At 48.7% G+C, this 21,895-nt stretch overlaps 3 protein-coding genes across 5 annotated transcripts in view; all 3 read right to left on the bottom strand.

The window, feature by feature from the left end:
* LOC125955780 (FH1/FH2 domain-containing protein 3) overlaps positions 1-4,299 on the bottom strand; it is a 75,320-nt gene extending 71,021 nt beyond the window's left edge. For all 3 annotated transcript variants that reach the window (XM_049686936.1, XM_049686934.1, XM_049686935.1), the window contains exons 1-2: positions 1,583-4,299; positions 1,480-1,498 (exon numbers count right to left, since the gene is read on the bottom strand). In XM_049686936.1, the coding sequence (XP_049542893.1) occupies positions 1,480-1,498; positions 1,583-4,071 (2,508 nt within the window). In that variant the 5' untranslated portion in view covers positions 4,072-4,299. The remainder of the gene's footprint in view (positions 1-1,479; positions 1,499-1,582) is intronic.
* Positions 4,253-12,531, bottom strand: LOC125955582 (uncharacterized). Its single transcript, XM_049686719.1, has 5 exons — positions 12,439-12,531; positions 11,491-12,057; positions 8,567-8,653; positions 4,330-6,357; positions 4,253-4,273 (listed from the first exon to the last, which is right to left on the bottom strand). Exons 2-5 carry the CDS (start codon positions 11,509-11,511, stop codon positions 4,253-4,255), a joined length of 2,157 nt encoding a protein of 718 aa, XP_049542676.1. The 5' UTR covers positions 11,512-12,057; positions 12,439-12,531.
* A 582-nt stretch (positions 12,532-13,113) lies between these two features.
* On the bottom strand, positions 13,114-13,380 carry LOC125955581 (uncharacterized). Its single transcript, XM_049686718.1, has one exon. The coding sequence runs from the start codon at positions 13,378-13,380 to the stop codon at positions 13,114-13,116; it is 267 nt and encodes an 88-aa protein (XP_049542675.1).
* Positions 13,381-21,895: the final 8,515 nt, after the last annotated feature.

The raw sequence follows: 21,895 nt of genomic DNA, 5'->3' as shown, positions 1-21,895 counted from the left end.
TGATTTGTTGCGTCGTGGGTTTGCTAAAAGTTGTAGCTTAAAATTTTGCAAATGTTAAAGCTCTATTTTCCATCAATTAACCCATCTTTTTTCTGTCCCGAGATTTCGCTGCTCTTATGAGTTCAAATCCAATATCAACGACAACACGACATAAATGAGGAATTTTCCATAAAATGGATCAAGTTACTAAAACCAGTCAGGCATCGTCCAAAGTTTTTCAAATATTTGAAATAAGAATAAATGAAAAAGTGGTATAATTCAAAAGCACGCCATGAAAATGGCGATAAGCAATGTTACTGCCGACTAGAGGAAAGGGTTTCGATTAAATTACATTCATCCTCTATAAAACATGTAACGGGATACATTGATAAATGAAGTTCTACAAAACCTTCGTTCAAATCCATTCTTCCAAAACACATCACTCCAATTTGATTTTTTGTAAATCGGCCGCGATACAAACATATTATGGCATTTATAATGTTTGCCAGTGGTAAAACATTACGATGATAATAAATGCTTGAGCAACCCCAATGATCTTGTAGCTCAAATGATCTAACTGAAAAAATAGGTAGACGAAAAGCATTTCCCTTCATTAAAGACAGTAGTACCATCAACAGATAAGAGATATAAAATTGATTTAAAATAGCTGGATAGAAAAGAAATAAAAGGGAATGAATCTTTACTACTGAGAATTAGCAGCTTTGGTGACCAGAACCATAAAAGTACCACAATTAATGCAGTACAATATCAACATAAATCAATCAGAACTATCTTTCAACACATTTTATAAATGAAGTCTATGTTATAACAAGAACAAACCCATTGAAAACGTTGTCATTTCCACGTTTGTTTGCTGTTAGACATGACATATGAGCACCAAAATTAAAAATATCATAAGTCATAGAGTGCAGTAACTGCCAAAAATATACCGCAAGGTGCTCCCCCCGTTACAGCTGATTCCCATTCGTACTGAGGAAAAACCAAACGAACTTGCGACTTCCCGGAAGAAATGTGCAATCGCAAGATCGCATCATCCAAACAAACCACCGACCGAACGACCGGTCAACATCTAACGAATGGCCGACGAAATGAACACATGAAACCGTGGAAAATGAGGTTCACGCCACGAAAACCGTGAACGTTCCGTGCACGCATCATTCACCAGCCAGCGGAGCATCAACATCACATATCGCCCACGATCATCTCCGTGCAGAATCCGCGCAACGATCTTGGCTCGGGCAGGGTGTGCCAAAGGGCACTCTGACGGTAACGATGACTCATGCTGACGGTGGTGCCAGAGACCCCGGGGCCTCAATGCATTTTAAAAATACCAACCAAACGTTCCCATTTCATTTCGCGATCACTTCTCTTCATACGCTGCGTGCACTGATCACTCGCACACCTAACCATACCTCTAATGATCATGCCGGGGGTAAAGGGTGTGTTCTGGTGAACCAGTTTGGCCGTTTGTTTACTTACCTTCGCCATGCTGCCAGATCTGCAATGAGAACGCACAAAACGCAAGCGCAAGCATTAGTGAAACCAGCCACAGATCAACATCAGCATCTCGCACATCGCTCACCTTTGAACATCGTAATCGATAAAGTGCGGTGCGTTCTCGTGTACGCGCACATCCTTCGGGTTGATCTCCTGCAGATCGTCCATTATGAACATACGGTCCATCATCGGGCTAAGCGGGTGGCAGGATCCACCGAGCAGATCGTCGATGTTCGTGTGCCGCGATATGAAGAGCGGCGATTGCGTGTCCTTCCTCGCGGAAGATCCTCCATTAACGATCACGCTGTTCGACCTGTCACCGATCGTAATGACCGGTGCAGCGGACGGAACAGCTTGGCCGAACTGATCGGCACTACCGTTGGTGGTGCCGGTAGTGAGGGCAGCGGTTGACGGAATGTTATCGTACGGTGACGATGCATGCCCATCATCGTCCATCCGGTTCCGGCTACTATCCTCAACCCCCTCCGGGCTGGCACGATCCCCCAGTGGAGGTGTTTCCGAGGGTGACATCTGCTCGATCGCGTACTCACCGGTCGGGAACTTGGGCAGTCCGGCCACCAGCTTGGTGATGTTCTGCAGTTCCGCCTCAACCTGCGCCTCAATGTCGGCACTCTGCAGATCGGCTTCCTCTTCGCCGTGCTTCTCGACGAACGCGGACAGCTTCCGCGGACTACCACCCGTGGTGGTGGCCGTTCCCTCTTCCGATCCTGCATCCATCCACCAGGCCTTCTCACCGGACTCGACGCGTGTTATGCGATACTTCGTGGGACTGGTCTTGGCGTTGATGTTGGAGTTGCTGTTGGAGCGACTCACTACGTTCGACCGGGAGCTCGATCGTGACAGGACGTTGGACTGTGGAGCATCGGTCGACGTTTCCAGCATCCACCAAGGCTGTTCGCCCGATTCGATCCGGGTAATCCGGAAGGGTTTCGCTTTAACCGGACTACATTCACGCAGTGAGTCCGCTCTCGAGGCACGACCACCACTACCCGTATCCGGACCTTGCTGCTGTTGTTGTTGTTCTTCTCGATCATTCTGCTCCTGTTGCAGCAGCTGCTGCTGCTGCTGCTGCTGCTGATCCTCATCTTCCGTGTCCTTATCTGAGCTGTACAACCACCACGCCTTATCGCCCGACCTTACATGCGTAATGCGAACCGATTGCCCACGTCCACGCTCCGGAGTCGCTTCCTTCGATGGTGCCCGACTGGCCGATGAGGTTCCGCTGCTCGAACCACTCGCCGACGATTGCTCCTTTCGTTTCAGCTCAGCCATCGCCTCTTCCCACCAGGCCTCATCTTCCGCTTCCAGCGTATAGACGGTATACCCTGGACTACTCTTCTTCTCACTACCCTGACCACTGACCGCCGGCGACGGTTCTTTACTTCCACCGTCGCTCAGTTCCTTCGCCTTTGCTGCCACATTGTCGGAGCTCTTCATCCACCATGCCCGCTCACCGGACTCGATACGAGTCACCCGGATCGGACGGAATGGACTGAGCGTCTCGAACAGGCTTCCCGTCCCGGTACTACGACCATCATCCGTCGTTGGCTGTTGCTCCGCGTTCGATTGCTGTCCGGTCGATGGTCTGCCCTCCTCCTCCTGCTGCTGCTGCTGCTGCTGGTCCTCTGCACCCGGTTTGCTTTCCTCCTCCGTCAACCACCATGGCTTCTCGCCAGACTCAACGCGGCGGATACGATAACTAAAGCTACGAACACTTGGCAGCGTTTCCTGCATCGTCACGGCCTGCACCGGTGGATGTTCCTCGAAGTTGCTCCCCGAACGACGCCACCAGGTCGCCTGCTGTAGCTCGGAAAGTGTTCCCTGCTTACGCACATTCTCTTCTTCATCCTCTTCGTCCTCCTCTGCCTCACTGGAATCATCCTTAATACTCTCCATATAGTGCGTACCGGCTTCCCAGCCCGTCCTGCTACCATCGGCCGTCAGGGCACCATCGGAGATGACCGACGTGGTGCTCGCATTGTCGTACCAACTGCTCGTCGATGTCGTCCGGTTCTGGTTGTTCACGAAATTGGTCGCCAGCTGGATCGCACGCATCAGCAGCTCGTTGTTGGCGTTCGCTGCGGAGTCTTCGTTCCCTCCTTGGCTCGCGGTTTCATCCTGCAGCTGACGGTTGACCGATGCCTCCCGATCCGTGTCCGTACCGGAAGCGGATCCTCCGCTACTACTGCTGCTCGTATCCTCGGAACTGGTCGAAGCACTTCGATCCGATCGACGCACTGCGACGCCATTCTGTTGGCCCGCTCTACCGTGCTGTGGAATACGACCGGAGCCGGAGTTGTTGTCCTGTCCACCGGCGACCGGCGTAGCGGTCGAGGTCGACGAGCTCGTCGAGGTCGATTTGCTGGACGAAGCCGACGAGCTCGAGGATTTGCGTGGCCGATCCGGTGCCGGGCCCATGTTCAGTGCCGACTTCCGGAAGTCTTTGTTGGCGACCGACGATTTGACCGGTGAGGTTGCGTCTTTCGATGGAGCCGGTGGTGGCTTTTCCGGTGACTTTTGCTTCTGCGGAGGTGTTCTCGCTTTGGGTCCCATCGCGGTACCGTTGCTAGCGGTTGAGGGAGATGCACGGTTTGGCGTCGACCTGGAGCTGCTCGACTTCGAGAGGCTAAGCTCTTTGACGCGCGCCGCCAGTGTGGATAGGGCTGGCTTTGATTCTGACGGTGAAGACACCGTCGTTGCCTCACTTTTTGTCGAGCAAACGCTCGGTTCCCGGCTAAGGCTTGGACTGTCGCGACTATAACGGGATGAAGCACTCGAATAGCGTGTGTATCCGAGGGTTGGGGAAGAGGCCAACATCGGCGACCAGCTACGACTGGATGGTTGGTTGTAGCGTAGGTAACGCGTTGAATCGTCCAATCGATCGGACTGGATCTGTTTGTCTGCCGTCTGTACCGGAAGTAGCTGCTTCTGGATCGTCTTTTCGATCGTTTTGCACATCTCGGCACGGCGCGCTCGGATTAGTGGAGTTGCTCCAGGTGGTGTCGGTGAGGTGCCACGCGTTACGAGCGTTATCTCGATGAAGATCTTCGGTTCCGGTTCCACGCTGCTTTCCGTTTCCTCCGTGGAAGATTCCTCTTCGGATGACGAGGACGAAGTGCTAGTTGACGTCCCTTCGGAAGAACTGGAACGTTCCGGTTTAGGAGTTAACTCCGTCGCGACAACACCACTTCGCCGGACGATTGGTTCCGGTGAGAAGATCTGACTCGTGGTCAGTGGCGATGAACACTGAGAGACCTCCCGAGACTGCGAGTTCAATTTGAGACGCGACGAAGGTCTTGACGTACGGGCGGCGATCGCTTCACTCGACGTCATGTACGACAGGGCAATATCCGCGATCGGACTCTTGGGAACGGGACTCGCACTGCCTGTTCCAAATCGACTGTTCGATACGGCGAGTCCAGTGCTGTTGGTACGACTGTACGGTCGGTACGGTCCCGTTCCACCCAGCCCGTACTTCTCACGAACCGATTCCGCCGGACTTGGTTCACGGGAACTGCGACGATTCGTGACTGGCGTCTGGGCTGGACTCGGATCGCGACTTCGCACCTTCACACTCAGGGCTGGACTTGGATCGCGGGTTTTTTTACCGGCCAGCGTGATCTGGGACTTGGACGAGCCGTCGGCACGTGACACTCGCCCTCCAGGCCCGGCCGCCGGACTTGGATCCCGTGAGCGTAGCTTACTGTTCGCCGAATTAAAGGTGGGAATCTTTCTCGGTTCTTTGGTGGTCGCCGGGCTAGGATCTCGTGATCGAACTGTCCCCGGGGTCGGTTTGATTGTGATCGTGCTGGTGAAGCGTTGCTTTGGTTCCGCTTTTCCCGATGGTTTCAGCTGTTGACCGGCGGCCGGGCTTGGATCACGGGATCGTGCCGCTGTAGCAATCATCTTGTTGGCCAACTGTATCCTCCGGTTTTCGGCCGGACTTGGTTCCCGGGAGGTACGCGTTCGTACGGTCGGGCTAGGATCACGGGATCGGGCACGGGTCTGTGCGAACGCGGCACCACCCGACGATTGCCGTCGGTACTCGTTCGGTGCCGTGCTCTGTTTGGTCGCTCCGGAAAGCTTGCTGGCGATGGCCAGTGCGTACCCTCCGGTACGTTTACTCTCCACGGCTGGACTGGGATCGCGTGAACGAGCCCGTTCCGTCACGGGTACGGCGGCTGGGCTGGGTTCACGCTGCCGTGTCCGGAGTGCAGCAACCGAGCTCGAGGAACCGGATGTCCGGGTTGCGGGACTCGGTTCACGCGACTTATCGCGTGTCACCCCGGCGCGCCCATACCGTGTAGTGAACGTAACCGGAGGTGCATTGTCCTTCTTGGGTTTGCTGACCGTATTGGCGCTGGTGGAACTTCCGGTACCGGATTTGACCTTCGCTGTCGTTGAAGCGGTCGCCGCTGACGTCACACCATCATCACCCGAGGGTAGATCCTTGGTAGAACCATACTTGGCCGCGATAAGGCTCGACTTCTTCAACGTTACCGGTTTGGCTTCCTTCAGTTCGGCTTCGAGTTTCTTGGATGTTTCGATTAACCGTTCCTTCTCCCGGTCGCGTTCCTTCTCGCGTTCCCGTTCCCTCTGCTCACGCTCCTTGCGCCGTTCCTCTTCTTTCGCCTTATCCTTGTCCTTGTCGGTGGACGCCAGGTTCGAGTAGCGGCTAATGAAGGAGGAGACGGTGGAGCTTGGGGCGGGTGTCGTACCGGTCGTCGTCGTCGTCGCCGTCCGGGGCGAACGGTACGTGCTCGCGCCATACGACGGCCGATAGCTGCTCGTCGAACTCAACGAACTGAACCGCGATGTGGTTGATGGTTCGGTCGAGAACTAAAACAAAAAACAAAAGAAAACATAATTAGCATGGGCACGATGGAATTTATGTTTAACAGGCAACAATTACGGAAAACTACGGAATATGTTATCGACAGTTGATCACAAGGATGTGTCTGCTGCACATAAAAAATAGATTCTGATGCTGAACGACACTGCAGTTCAACTGAGCACAACACTAGCAAAAATTCTCGTACGATGCTGAATGAAATTCGTTTATGCTTTGTACTTAACACGTATTTTTACTACCATTATGCACTCTAAATAAACTTTGTCTTTCCGAAGCACACATATGCATTGAATGTTCCTCTTCCACTAGCTCATACTACCATGGATTTTTGTTAGATACATCTACAGCCTATCAGTATCGTGTAGCAAATTTATTTGATATTGATTTGAATTATCTCAAGTCTATTGAAACATTTCCCATGATGTAATAGCTGTTTGTTTTGTTCACATTTAGTTTTGCGTTTCCTAAAACATCAATATTCACCAACAATTTCCGCTACCGCTATTTGAATAATAAAATACCATGAAGGAATGCATCAAGTAAAATATATGAAAATCTTCGATTCGAAACTAAACTCCAACGAAAATCTTTAAACTGTAACGAAGCCCAATTACTGTTTGAAGTCATTTTTAAACCTTTACTCTACAACATACATGGGATGTGAATTGGAAATGTACGTATAAACATCTACTAAATAAGCGACATTAAAAACTTCAAGCTTCATCGAGTCGAGCATGAGGCTGTATTAAAACACATGTAATGCTAAATAAAATTATAACGTCCAGCCAATACCATTTAGTTATCAAATCGCTAAAACCTAACTAATGCATTCAAATGATCAAAAATCGTGTTTTCTGCGGTGACGAAACATACATGTTTAAAAGCCCTCCAAAAAGTAGGACACAAAAGGAGCGAACCTAAACTATCGTTCGATAAAATTAATTACATTCAACATAAATTGAACCAGTGCCATCGAAATATACTGTTTAAGATTGCCCAATTGGGGACGCCATAAATCAGAATTCAAAATTCCAACGAGAACAGTATATTTCAACTTGAACAGGCTCCACACTAATAACATCCGATTAATCAATTGTCTTGGCAATACCCAGGGCAGTCTAGGGCCTGCGACGGCATCCCGACCGATTTGGCTAGAAATGCTGCTCCACTATAAAATACACGATCTGTGGCGCATTCGGTTGCAAAACGCCGTCCATCAATCTGGCACGAGGTGTGGCAGCATACATTTACTTCTGGCGCCATTTTATAGGTTTCCGTTTCGAGATTTGTTTTACGAATTTTAAGCCCTAGCGCCGCAACCGCCATTAACTTGTTGGCAGTGCTAGTAGGACTCTCGTCTCAATTTGGTTGGTTGCCTGATGCTGATATCGCAAAAACGGTACCTCCGTACCATCGTTCACCGTCAGTTTGTCTCGTCTGAAGCTCGACTGACGCTTGTACTGGCGCGGTGGCATGTTTTCGAGGGTTTACCACCGGGGTAGATATCCCCGAAATAGCCACGCAGGAGCGAACGCAAAAAACGGGTGTAAATGTTGGCATCCGCAAATCAAAGCCGCGATCCGTCAATCATCGTGGCGAACGAAACCGACACCAAGCATCCGAGCGCGGATCCGTGTTGCGCGGATTTGTCGAAGCGTCGTCTCTGCCCTAGTGCCAGTGACGACAGGTTTGTCGCCATTTTGCGCGTTGGGAAATCACGCGCAGCGGTAAACAAAACAATGCAACGCAGTGCAGTACTGAGGGATGGTCACGAGCTCGCAACATGACACGACACACACACACACGGGTAATACACGCACCGGGGGACATTGGCACACGGTATCCTTGGCATCGTTGTGCGCCAGCGGGATTCAACATAACACAGAGATTGGGTTTTGAGGTAGAGAATGCAGTGCAGGGATCGTGTGAAGGAAACAGAGTGGAAATGAAGCGACACAAACAATTGATACCGTAGATTGCTGGCCAGCCTGAGGACTGTTTGCATGCAGCACAAGAGAGCCTTTGATCTAGAGACAACGTTGGTTGGTTGGTTGGTTGGTTGGTCGGGATTGAAACACAAAATGGATTACCTCGGGCCGAAAGCGACATACAACAATTATCTCAACATGAACCAGAGGAGTGAAGGGTAGCGAAGGGTTGAACACCGGGTGGGGGGTTACAACGAGAAATACATACTCTAGAGCTTCGATAGGAGCTCGGAAGACTGGAAGATGCGGCATACGACGAAGAGCTTGAGCTGTAGCTGGACGATGACCAGGGATACTGAAACGGGTTCGGAACAAACGTAGGTCAGTAATCAAACGTTGATTGTATCCCTTTTGCGCAACCATTTTTCATCCCTTTTTTCATCCCTTAAAGATCAGAGAATCTTTTCGAATGTCATACGATAGGAGAGAAGTAATGGGTTTAAAGATGTTTGAAAGTCATTCGTCTTGTTAAAAACATTCTATATTCAGAGTAGCATATCAAAACTATTTAACGAAATCATGATTTTTGTTTTTTTTTCTGCTCTAGTTTCCATTTATTAAATAGGAAAAGGCTCAAAGGTTCTGCGAATTTAATTTCTCATAGTATAATTATTTAGATAGTAATTATGCGTATTTATGTCTTAAGAATTTTCATCTTGAAGGGTCTGCATGTTCTATCATTTTCCTAAGGAGAATTTAAACAATATTGCTGTGCTTAAATGTGAGTCAAAGGTTGTTTTTAATCAAATTAGATGAAAATGCTTTTTTTAAAAAATTTTAGATAGATAGATAATTCTAATGGGTCTGGTTTTGGTCTGAAATATGCAATATAGTTTTCAATTCATCATAAAAATTTACATGTACTTAAACTCTACCAATTATCAGAATAACGGTTGTTTTACGCATGAGCAAATAAGCTCAGCGGTTATGTTCTTTACTCGACATTTAAAAAGACTTCAAGAAGAATATAAAACTAAATGTGCATAATCAAAAGCTGAAGCATTCCTAAGTTATGTCTGTTATGCTCTAGCTAAAAAGAAAACAGATCTGGAATTCGGCTGAGCAAACTATCAAACAACAAAATCAAATCATTCCCAACGAACAGCTACCTTCTCCATCAGTGGGAACATCGTTGGTGGAATAGGGAGCACATGATACGCAACATTCCCGCAACAACCAGCCTCCATCCCACCCACCGCTGCCACCATCAGTGCCGGTGCCAAAAGAAATTAATGATGGAACAACATTTCCTAATGACTATGCGGCTATATTTAGCCCGTTGGGGGGTTTTCCCACCCAACACCATGACCTGTTTCTGTGCTTGAGAGCGCAATTAAGGATTTTAACACACTGCGACCACTCCACCCGAGATGCACTCCGGGGTTGCACTCCGGGATGCTGCACCGGGACCGCGCACCCACACACGCGGCGCTGCAACTTGACGGAAAAGGTAAAGTAGCTCCTTCCGACCGACGAGCCAGGATTATAAACGCCAACTCCCGTGCAGTGGCGCGTGAGAGAGAGAGAGGGGGGGGGCCAGGTGGCGAGACTCTAGACCGCAGTCCCGCAGCTCGCACAACCCAGCCGCAGCCGACTGCAAAAAACCACGTGTAAACAATCGTCGTCACGGCGCTGCATTGCGCTGTGCTGTGCTGTGCTGCGGTGCGTCCATCAGCGGCCCACGAATCACGTTTTACGAGCACACGGAGCGGAGCGCGTGAAATCGTGTCACTGACGTGGCCGGGCCCCACCCCGGCAATCCCGGTTGCAGATCTCATTTTGATTTTCAAAACACAAACCGACCTGCCTGGCTGGCCCTGGCCTCATCCCCGCCTCGCCGGTTCGTCAACAACGTCAACAACAGTTTTACAATACGCACCAGCACCACAACCACCACCAACACCGGACTTTGGTCACCTCATTTTGAGGTGGTACCACTCCGACTTCTCCGCCAGCAAGAGTGTCACGCCATTGCCGGGACTGCCTCCTGCCCCACAACATGATGATTCACGATAGGGGTTGTGGTGGCCGGTTTGGGAGGACGATGAATCCCTACCAGCATCGCCCGTCAGTTGCATTGCTCGAGCAGTGATTCAGGTCCCCCCCAAATGAATCCCAGTGCTGTTCGCGGGAACACGGGAATCGTGTTCTAAAATAACTTCTACTGCTGCTACTGCTGATGCGGCTGACTCAAGCAGCCGCCAGTCGGATGACAGAGCGATCGATTCGAAAGGGAAATACTGAGATTACGCCCTTTCCTCCGAAATGCTGCCCATAAATTGGGCTTGATTTAGATGTGACGGATCGGGTTTAACGTAGCAGAGGCTGAATGAATGTTGGTGAAAATCCTCCTCGAATCATAAACATCCTTTTTGGAAATGTTTTGTCTGCGTTGGATTACAAACATGAAGGCAGTTTTGTCACATATTTCTTAGCTAATATTATTTAGATAGCTATACTCCGAACAGTTTTACTCCGGGAATGGTTTAAAGGTACTACATTTGTAAAACAAAAAAGCATATTTACCATGTATGTAAGCTACCTTGGAATTTCAAATAGACTGCTTCAAATATACTTCAAAAAGAAATAGACTCTTCACAATAACGTGGAATTTTGTGTATGTTTCACAATTTCCATTATAAAAAACTTTTAAAAATTTACATGGATTTACAAACCAGTCGCTTGGAGCTGCTATATACTATATTGCTATTGACTGATTCTGCTTTAATTAATTTCCTTAATGTGTCCTGAATATTCTTTTTAGATCAGATTGTAGGTTAAGTTAGCCAATAAAACATTCTCTCTCAACACTGTTCTAATACTGCGAACCTTTCCCAAAAAGCCAAAACCGCAAAGTAGACCACCATACGGATCGCACACCTTATCCTGTGCGCTTATCCGCGAAGTGCGAACCATCCGGTGGGTCGGTTCCCCCCGAGAGATTTCCCGTAAAATGTGACACTATTTATAGCTCCACGACCCGCGTGCAAAGTACATGCATTTGCGCTACTCCTGTACTGTACGCTGCAATTGCAAGGAATCAAACGCAATCAACTGGCGCGTGCAGCGCACCACCAACATCATCAACACCGGTGGGACCGGGCGGACTCGGTCCCCTTGCGCCTTACTTACATTATAACTCCGGTACGACATCTTGCGTGCGTGCTTCGGGCTTCACACGTTCTGTTGCTGCTCGTTCTGTAGCTCTCCAAGCTGCATCGAGGGATGTGCCGTCGTGCCGTATTAGTAGCGCCTGCGGCCTGGGTATACGGTATCACTTGTTGCCGGCCAATATAATCAGGTCACCTGTGAAGACACCCTTTCGCTCTCTCTTTCTTTCTATCTGGTTCTGTTCGGATTCTTGTTCTGTTTCCGTTCTGCTCAACAATGCAACCACAATCACTGTACGGTATCACAGTGGGACATCGGTTTGCTGTACTCGATTGGCCGTTGGGAGACATTGACCACGCACTTCAATCCGCAACTGGTACATCGTTTGCTGCAGGCAACCTGCTGATGGCGAAGATGATTGATGTTGCTGCCTCTACCTTCGACACTATTCTTTCTCTGGCTTTTGTTTCCCTCAGATTTTTTTTTCACAGCAGTTCTTTAAACACTCAACAAACTAGCACCACCTGACACTCCGGCTTGGCTTATGCTGCTCTGCTCGTACTTGCCCTGGTTCAGATCCCTGTTGGACTGACAAAATATTCACAAAATTACAACATTACACACATTGACACTATATTATAAACACACAGAGACAGACACAGACACGCGCCCGTGGAAAACTCTCGCCTATAACTCGCCCACTTGTTGCATCACACTACGCATCGGTTTGTCGGGGCACTTAGTCGGGGTGTGTGTACCGCGAGGTATGGCGACACCCGGAAAAGCCATTTCACTCACTCATCTATCAGCAGGGGTTTCTGGGTTGGTGTTCTCGCCCGTGCGTTGACGTTCGCTTCGGGAGCTCAGTTTGCTAGGACCCACTTGACATATTCACTTATGTACTACGCAACACGACTACTACGATCTAATATAGTTTCTCACTCTGCGGTGGAAGTTAGAGACACACACAAACATGCACACATATACAAGAGGCACGCAAGCCAGATGCACTAAAGTGGTCCGCACACTCCGGTGGTGACCGCTTCTTCTGGCGGCCAAACGACTACTTCCAGCCGGAGCGTGAGCAGCTGCAGCAGCAGCAGCAATAGAGTGAGCCAGGCCAACGTGATCAGTTTCAGGCGAGACGGTCTTTTAGAATTTTCCGAAATCATTCTCTCACTCTCACAGACGCACAGACCGACGGAGTATATAGTGATCGAAGGAGCACGCGATCAACGCACCAGACGGTGAGATGCGAAACTCAACGGCCAAAGTCAATCCTCGTGTCGGTCGGTGGTGGACTAAACTCGTCGTTGCCGTCGTCGTCGTCGTCGACGCACACCGTCACCACGTCGCCACGACTAATTCGCTGGCGCAACCATATTTTTAGAACCCTCGCGATCCTCTCTGTCGCTCCTGCGTCCGTCACTCTATATCTCCCTTCGTTTGTCTATTTCATATCTCTCTCTCTCTCCCTCTCTCGCTATCTCTTTTAAGTGGTCTATTTCATGTACGCATCTTTATCGCTCTGCTGCTGCTGTTGCTGCTCGTGTTTAGCACACACACACATGACAACACAAGAGTTTTCCCGAACTTCACAGGCCTTCAGGCTCAGGTTTTCCACTAGGCCCCGTGGAGCCGGACTTATCGGAAGAAATTGTCAAACAGATTCCGTTCGTTCCAGGCACCACCATTCAGTAGCAGCGCGTACAGATATATCGTGTAGATGTAGGCCCACGGTTGCACATGCAGACGATGCGGTTTACGTGGCAGGACATCGCCTCGATAGCGCTCGGTCCGACCGGCCGCCATACCACCACCGTGCAGCAACCGATGGCCAAGCTCACCGGCCAGATAGACGACCGTGACCAGCAGCAGTATGCGGCGCAAGTGTACCAACAGTATTGCCATTATCAACGGCACACTAAGCCTACCAAGCACACACACAGACGTACCCCTTTTGCACGATCGATCACGCGTCTTCGATGACCTTTTGTCGAGATCTGGTTTAGGCTTCCGAGGAAACTAAGACACAATCGGCACTGACACAATAGAAGGGGGTTTGCGATACGCGTTTCGAGTTCGATTTGGTCGGATTTGTCGTTTCGATTGAGGTTCGCGGTTCACGCCACGATGCTGCCACTGCCGCCCGCAGCACTAGAGAGCGCTACTCCTTGCGCTACTTGCGGCACGTTTCGATCGTTTGGTACGGAAGCCGGTCGCTAAAATGATCGCCGTCGACCCGGTGTTTTCGACGGACCAACAAGCCACTCACCAGCACCAGCACCGGATGCGCAGAAGTAATACTTTGCTCTTCGGCCAAGTGGGACAACGATCGTCTCCTCCATCGGCACTCAAACAGTGCAGGAAAAGCGAGATCTTGTCGTGACGATCAGCGGTTCTCTGAGAAGGCGGCTCTCTGCTCTCGATGGTCGCATGGTCGGTTTGTTGAACTCGCACATCAGATGATTCAGATGATGATGATTATGAGTAACAAGCATGCAATGTGGGGACAATATATAAATTGGGTGCCAAGTCGAAACACTTATAGCCACACACTCACACACAGCTCCACAGGCTGCAGAACATCACTATTCAGTGACAGCGTTGGCAACAGAAGCAAACCAACAAAATGGAATACGCGGTGCTGGCTTCGGAATGTGGACAGGAATTCCAGAACCTCCAGAGCACACACACGCGCACGCACGCACACACAATAGCTCAATAGCTCCAAATTTATCAAAGAATGTCGTCGAATGCTATCTACGGAAGTATTCGAAGACATTGTGTTTCCTTGCGGACGTGAATGTCAAGTGCGCGCCCGGCTCGGGGCGCCATGAGACCGGAAGAGCCAAACAAACAGCCAACCAGCCAGCCAACCAGCCAGCCAGCCAGCCAGCCAGCTAGTCGGCTCCCACATTCGGGACGAACTTTATATTTAGCATGCGTTGTGGTCGCTTAGTCAAAGATCGACACCAAACGCGAATCGCGCCACGCGGGTTCCGCTGGTCGCGAGAAAAGAAACCGGAGCTAATGCTGCTACTGCTGTTGCTCGGGAAAAGTCAGCTACCAGCGAAGCGAGGCTGAACGAGCAGCCGCGATCACGAGTGTCACGAGCGTTTCGCCCGGTTTAAATAAATAACAATTAAAGTGTCAGATTAACCTACGATGGTCTGAGTCTGAGGGCGTCAGTTTCCTCTAGACGCGATGCGTTCGCAAGAATGTGGATACCGGTCGGTGCGACGACGCATGACGTCGAGGCGTGAACATTAGGACAATCGGAAAAGTCGAAGAACGTCGACCAGAAGCCGCTTCAGGATTGCTTTATAACCGAGCGGCGTGATGTTTCCTTCGCGCGTATGTGGCAATGGACGACGGCAAACGGAGACAATTTCAAGGACAGCGCAAAGAACAGAGGGAGTACAACGCAACACCACAACATAACAACTACTATTTCCGTCATCACGTGTAGGGGAAAAAAAAGAAGCAGCGGTCGGTGCCATCGACTTGTTAATTGGCCGGTTGAATTATTCGAGACCTTCCCTCTCAGGGCAGACTGCGCGTTCGGCGCGTAGGGCGCCACTCGATGGTAAGTGCTGGTCGAAAGTGCTAGACGATGTAAGGGATGTTAAAACGGGAGTGGGATGCTATTTTACAATGTATCGATTACAACGAAAGTACACTCTGGCATTCACGATTCGGTGAAAATGGATTCAACAGATACGCAACTTCATCGGCGAAAGGTTTTTCTTAAAGGGAGGCTTCCTCCCAAATCAATTCCTTTTCTTTAAGATTTTTCGGTATTCGTTTTATGTAAATTATCCGATTGATTTCTTTTAGTTGAAGCAGATATTATTCAAAATACTAAGTTCTGTTTTATAAATCCGTAAAGATTGAATGAAGTAATCGAGTTAAATCGTCAATTTCTTATTTGATTTTTACGGGTTAAGAATATGTGATCTAACGTTATAATGTTACTAAATAGGTTAAAAATGTCGAATATACTTTTCAGCAGGTTTCAGCATTTTAATCTGAAATATGCTATTAAATACTCAACAAACGAATGTATAATTTGAACACTAATAATGTTAGTAGTATTTTTCGAATCCTTCTTTATGTGATCCTCGATCTATCGGTACAGTTTTCAAATATGAGAACATGACCTTTACTGATCAATCTACCAACTATACGGAGATGAATAATTACTGAAATTATATTCTAAAACCATCTTGATGACCAATATGTAATCAATCTCGTCAATCAGTTTGAGAACAGTTTCAAAACCTATTGTAGCATAAACAAGCTATTGAAGGAGATCCGGAAATTGCATTCTGCACAAAACATCACGATTAGCGCTTGCTCTAGTTACGATATTCGATTGGTTAGTGGCGACGAGCTATGCCGTTTAGGTAAACAAATGTGACCACACCCTCTAAGCCCTCTTATCATGAAACTATGCCCCCGTGGTGGTCACATTGTTACAATCAATTACTGTCCCGAAACCACAATCAAACATTGTTGCCTTTGCGCGAGCAATTACGCCCCTTAATTGAAGATCGCTTTAGCCGATAAACGCCAGGCAAGATTTACAGTTTTCTGGTTTATCGTGCCAACCATAAATCAATGCTCTATCCTCCCGTGTACCTTCCGCATTCCACCTGATTGACTGTGCTGCTTGCGTTGCATAGCATACCCGCATTACATCCGCGGCATCTGGCGGTACCGTGCGCCTCCATCGCGCGGCAGATTACTAATGAGCGGATGCAGGCCACTCACAGTGAAGTGAAGCACCCGGTTCCGATCACGGCATCACGCGTCACAAAGCACGCAGATCCTTCACAGGGGAGGGGATGTGTAAAATGAAAACCAAACATCAAGCAACACACTCGATTTCCGATGCGATTTTGACAGACGAACCTTCGCGTGCAGTCAAAGCACGGATCACGGCAGCTTCAGTCTGTGCATAAATCATAAGCCACCGGCAGTGTCGCTCACTGCTCGCTTCTCCTTTACCAAAGAGATTCAACGAGCGCCGCTGCACCGCTCGCTCGCGTTGCTGAATCTCATAAATCACTCATCGTGCTCCTGTCATATACCGCCACGATGCCCAGTTGCCCAGCATATAAACATCGTTATTCTCGCTTCCGGACCCTATCATAATCAACCACAGTGCCCGTCGCAGGTTGTCTGAACAAGCGCCTTTCGATGTGTGTGTGTGTGTGTGTATTTATGCGAGATCAATGAAGTGTTTTTTTTTATTCTATCGTGGTGCCACCGCTATTATGCCACCGCTGCGGCCTCGCTGGGTGCTTTCCTTTCCTAGTGGCATGTTTACAGAAATGGCCACCGATGGGCCACTGCAGTTTAGTGTTGCCGATCTCTCAATTTACGCTTCCCCTCACTACCCGCCTTCCCTTTCCCCGCTGCTGTGCACTATTTTCGCCGAAACTATAAACAAATAAATAAAGCACGACGACACACCGACTAGCGCCGCGATGGGACACCACCACCACCACCACCGACACCGTAGTGAACTGATGCGTGGGCGCATCGTGGGCGTTCCGGGGAAAATTGACTCCGAATCTTCCGGTGCACCGGCTTCAATGGTGTGGGGTGGGCGGCCAAGTGGAATTTGGAAAACAAATTTGTTATGGTTGGCCATTTTCAAAATTCACTAACCAAACAGCGGTTGGCACGAGCTACTCTACTGTCGCTGCCGGTCCTGGGGTCTGGCAAATCAATGGTAACGGCCGGCCCTCGAAGGCCAATCTCGGCATCTCGTCGGTGCTCGGTAAATTGGGACACTGTTATTGTATTCTCGAAGTGGAAAAACACACACACACTCGCACACACTCGCACGCACAGCGGTTGATGGAGGTAATTCTGGGGTCGCCATTTTAGTTTTCCGGTAGTTAGTGGTTAAGTGAGACATAAACTACATATTTAAAGACGAACGCATCATCCAGTGTAATTGAATAGAGGGAAAATTCGAAAGGAAATTTTGGAAAAATCTCATATAACCGTACGACGGAACACACCAATCGAACCTCACCACACACACCGCCCAAAGTTGGATGTCGACATCAACGAGCTGTCACTCAAGCGATCCCCACAGCGGCCCCGAGGGCCGATTGGCCGAAATCCATTTTGAAATCCAAACCGGCAGACGGCACACTACCATTTTCCTCGGCTCGTCGAAACCAATCCAGACTCACCGGGAATGAGTGATGATGCAACGGACCATCACGCACGCACGCATCAGCGAACGGGGTTTTTGGGGTCGAGCGCGTTTTGCGCTTCCGCAATCATCCCGTCAAGTGTCCACTTGCGAGGGCCACAGGATGGAAGACGAAACCGTGTCACCAGCGACCGACGCAACCCCGACGACGTCCTTAAGTCTTACGCCACCGGATTGGCAACGCAGTGACCAACCGCAGGAACGGACGTGACGCATACCGAATGGCACTCAGCAAACGAGCCAGTCAGACGTACGGCCGCGTTTGGTTAACCCAAACTGACCTACATTTCTACTCGGGCAACAAGCAGCAAGGTGTTCTTTCGACACGTCACATCACGCCAATGTTTATTGGGAACATTTTGCGTTCCGAATGGTTACAGACTCAACATCGTAGCAATCGTTTCGTTACAATATCATGCCACTAGCAAGAAGGATTAAAAAGCACAATCCTGGACTGGACAATGCTGAACTCATTAAGGGAAACTTCCTGAAATGAACGAACTGGAGACACACAAAAAAACCCCTGAACTCTATATTGTCTGGCTCGTCCCCGGAAGCATGTTTTAATCCCGGTCCACGCAGTGCCTGGCCTGATGTGTATGTGCAACGAGGAAAACTTTCGTCCACCTCCACCAGCACCGTGTTCTCCCCCCCCCCCTCCCCCTCTTGCTCTGAACCTGATAATCCGCTCTGGAGCGAAGATCCGGCATGTCAGGTCGGTTTTGCAAAAGTCTTCCCCCCGCGCGCCCTAAATCCTTATGTCGACAGAAAGATGAACACCACCGGCGTGCCTTCCCAGATTTACGGTCTGCCTCTGGCCTGCCACAGCCATCGGTCCACTGAGCGCCATGCAACATGTGACTCTGCAACATGAGCTCGAACACCATGCTCCGGGCTGACGATCGAGTTGCAAAACTGGTTGGAAATCTCGAAACTTCTTCTCCAAAATTTTGGATGAATCTCCTGCTTAATCCCTGCCTCGGAAACAAAGACTAACATTCCAAAAGGCGGGGGAAACGCTCGCATATGCTTGCAATGAACATGAATTAAAATTAATGCGCGCATGATATGTTGTGACCGGGTACGGGGCCGCATGATACTGTTTGATTTGCGCGGATTAACCGCGTGAGGTGCGGATCGGAATTTACATTATTGTGTTTGCCGTGCTGTGCTGTGCATGCATTGCTGTTTGTTTATCCGTGATCCGTGGTCACGATGGCGGTTGTTTGATTTACGTTCGCCTTCGATTAGCGCCTGTGTGAGTCTGTGTGTGTTTTTTGTGCAGGTTTGAAATGATGCAGCTCAAAATAGAAACACGAAACCTCGACGGCCAGTCGGTCGGTATGGCCACAGGACCACCGTACGCACACCGTAATCACCGTAATACAATCACCTTCGCACAAGAAACATTCGCACTCGATCGCCACTTTGAACTTAAATATCGAACCACAAGCTTCCTGCTACAGGAGTTCTCGGGAGCTCTCCCCACCTGTGGGATCAACCAGAGAGGGCGCGCACATTGCTTGCCGCGTTTCACCTTCGCTCCGCGAGCACTTAGGACACACCGGAAAAGGTCTAATCTAATTTCGTCTTCTTCGCCACTAGTTTTCGGTCTTCGCCGTCGCCGTCGCCGCCACCATGTGTGTAACGTCGAGCGACCGTGCACCGAACGATTGTTCGCCGCACGGTTTCCGTGCAAACAGCAGGCTCGCGTTCCGGGTTGCGGTTCGGTTTCGGTCGTTTCTACGGGATCAACGCATCTCCCGTCCGCACCAGTGGATTCCCGGACGCCCTTGCTTTGTGCGCTGACTAGCTGACTAGCAAACTGGCTGACTGGCTGGCTGGCTGGCTGGCTGGCTGGTTCGTTGTGCGTTGTTGCCGGCGAATTTATTTTTATCACAAAACGTGCTCCCACAGAACACAGACCAGAAAACGGAAAACGACCGACTATGGGGTACCCATAGTAGGAATTCATTAAATGAAGTCACGATTTTACGGATTCTTTTGTTGCTTTTGCAAACACCTCCGGTTGTTTCCGACTTCCGGTCCGGCAAACTGTCGTGTCGATCACGTCGGTTTCGCACGTAGCATGGGATGTCGGCATGACATGATGTACTAACCACACTCTAAATGCCACCGGTAACTTCACTTTCCACGGACTCGACTCGGAAAACTCTGGCCGCGTACGTACTGATGCGTGTGCGTACCACACGACGTTCGTGAAGCCACTGATCGAAATGAAGGTGTCACGACGATCGTGCTGTGATCGTGCTCGATCGCCAAGGACCGGCTCGTGATTTGCCGGATGCACGCCCGTCGAATGGAGAGGAAGTCTTGACTTAAGTGGTGCTTCGAATGCAGCGACTGATCGTTCGACGGAAAAATGGGACGGAATGCATTTTCAAGCTCCTTCGGTTCCTTAGCTTGGACATCAACGATCGACGCTTGCCGCTTTTTAGCGGAACTTTTTGAGACAGGACAAACTCTTAATTGATGGGATTGATTATTAAATTAACCATCAATTGTTCACTAATGATGAACCAATAAAAGCAGCCTGTTTTTCCTAAAAGGTATTGGACTGCCAATAAGTAATTTTTGTTTTCAAGTAAATTAAATCTTAAAAGTTCATTTAAACCATATTTCGAATATTTTGATAATTCAGTTTTGTTTCGTATGCTTTATTCATAAGAAATTTTTCGTATTTTCAAAAGAATTTTCCGAATATTCCTAGACCCTTTCTCACTTGTATGCGGAATTCACCACGAGTGTTGAAAATTGCATGCGATCGTGAAAAGTTCACCACCAAATTAACCACTAGTTGCGTGCAAGTGTGTAAAAATACCATAAAATACACCACGAAGCTTTTCCCCACAAAAATATTGATCAATATATTGAAAAAAAATTGTTAGAGCATTTCGGAAATGTAATTTTTATTTTTTAACCATCTAATTTTTGTAGATTTTAAAAGATATTTGCGTATTATAACTTTTTAATTTTTAATGAGCATTCAACAACGAGCAAAATATTGATGCAGTATCAACACACTTATATTGATCCTTCCTGTGTCGTCATTGCCGTCGCAAGAAATGGAAATTATCAACCGTCTGAACACCTTCTACTTCACGCACTATTTCCTAGCATGCCGGAGCCACAGCTTGGAATAAAAATAATGACTCCCATCAACACCAGATGATGTCTGTGTGTGGAGTGTGTCTGGTCAGAGGGAATGTTTTGCACCTACGAGCGAGTGTTGCGAAAACCCGAGTCCGGACAACCTCATTCCGAACCATTTCCCGATCCAATTTATCTGCCTCAGCAGGACTGCTTCGTTCGGTAGTTCGGTTGTTGCTTTTGAAAGAAATTATGTTTCATCACACCTGGCGTTAACGTGGGGCCAGTTTCGCGGGAACACATTCCATTTCGTGTACTTTACTGAACTCTGCTCACCTTCACGACCTTGCAGAGCATGAATTAAACACCAGGCGCGCCGTCCATCAGATGTTTTATAAGAATTGTACCTTGGATATTTTATTTAGGCAAATGTTCCTACATTTCTTTTTCCTTTCCATATTTTTTTTTAGAATCTTTTGGGTTAAATTTCACATTAAAAAAGTAGCTTTACTTTAATAATATGAAAAATTTGTGAATTTTTTATATGTAAACTACCTATCTAGTAAACCCTGCATTTTATAGTAACTCTTCGACAAAACTATGGCCGTCCGCCATCGCGAAAATTGGGATCGCTCGTCCGGGCAAATGACCTTTTTCGCCAGGCGGTGGATTATTTAAGTTTAGTTAATAGTCATTATTCGATCGCCTAGATCGAATCGATTCACCGAGGTTTCATTTTGTGTAGTTCGTTTTGTGTTGTAAAGCTATCGTCAAGAGCTTGTAGAATCATCTGAGGGCTTGTAAACTACATATTAAACTGGTAATACAGTTGCTATTCGCTTAAATCAAGGCCAAGCCACGCGTAACAGCAATTCAACTCCGCGTCACCAACCGCAAAGCCAAACGCACCAATCCAAGCGCCTTATCTAAATTGATGCCTATTCCGGGATAATCGGCATACGCTTTCTATCTATCTAGAATTATCAGAAATCGCATTATCTCCGCAAACACCGTGGCCTAAAAAGGCGTCACTTTGTGCCATAAACGGTCCATTCAATCGTTCCCGGTCAAACCGCG

The sequence above is a fragment of the Anopheles darlingi genome, chromosome 3 (assembly GCF_943734745.1).
Source record: "Anopheles darlingi chromosome 3, idAnoDarlMG_H_01, whole genome shotgun sequence".
Lineage (NCBI taxonomy): Eukaryota > Metazoa > Arthropoda > Insecta > Diptera > Culicidae > Anopheles > Anopheles darlingi.
The sequence above is the reverse complement of the archived record's forward strand: the minus strand, read 5'-3'. Positions and strand labels throughout refer to the sequence as shown.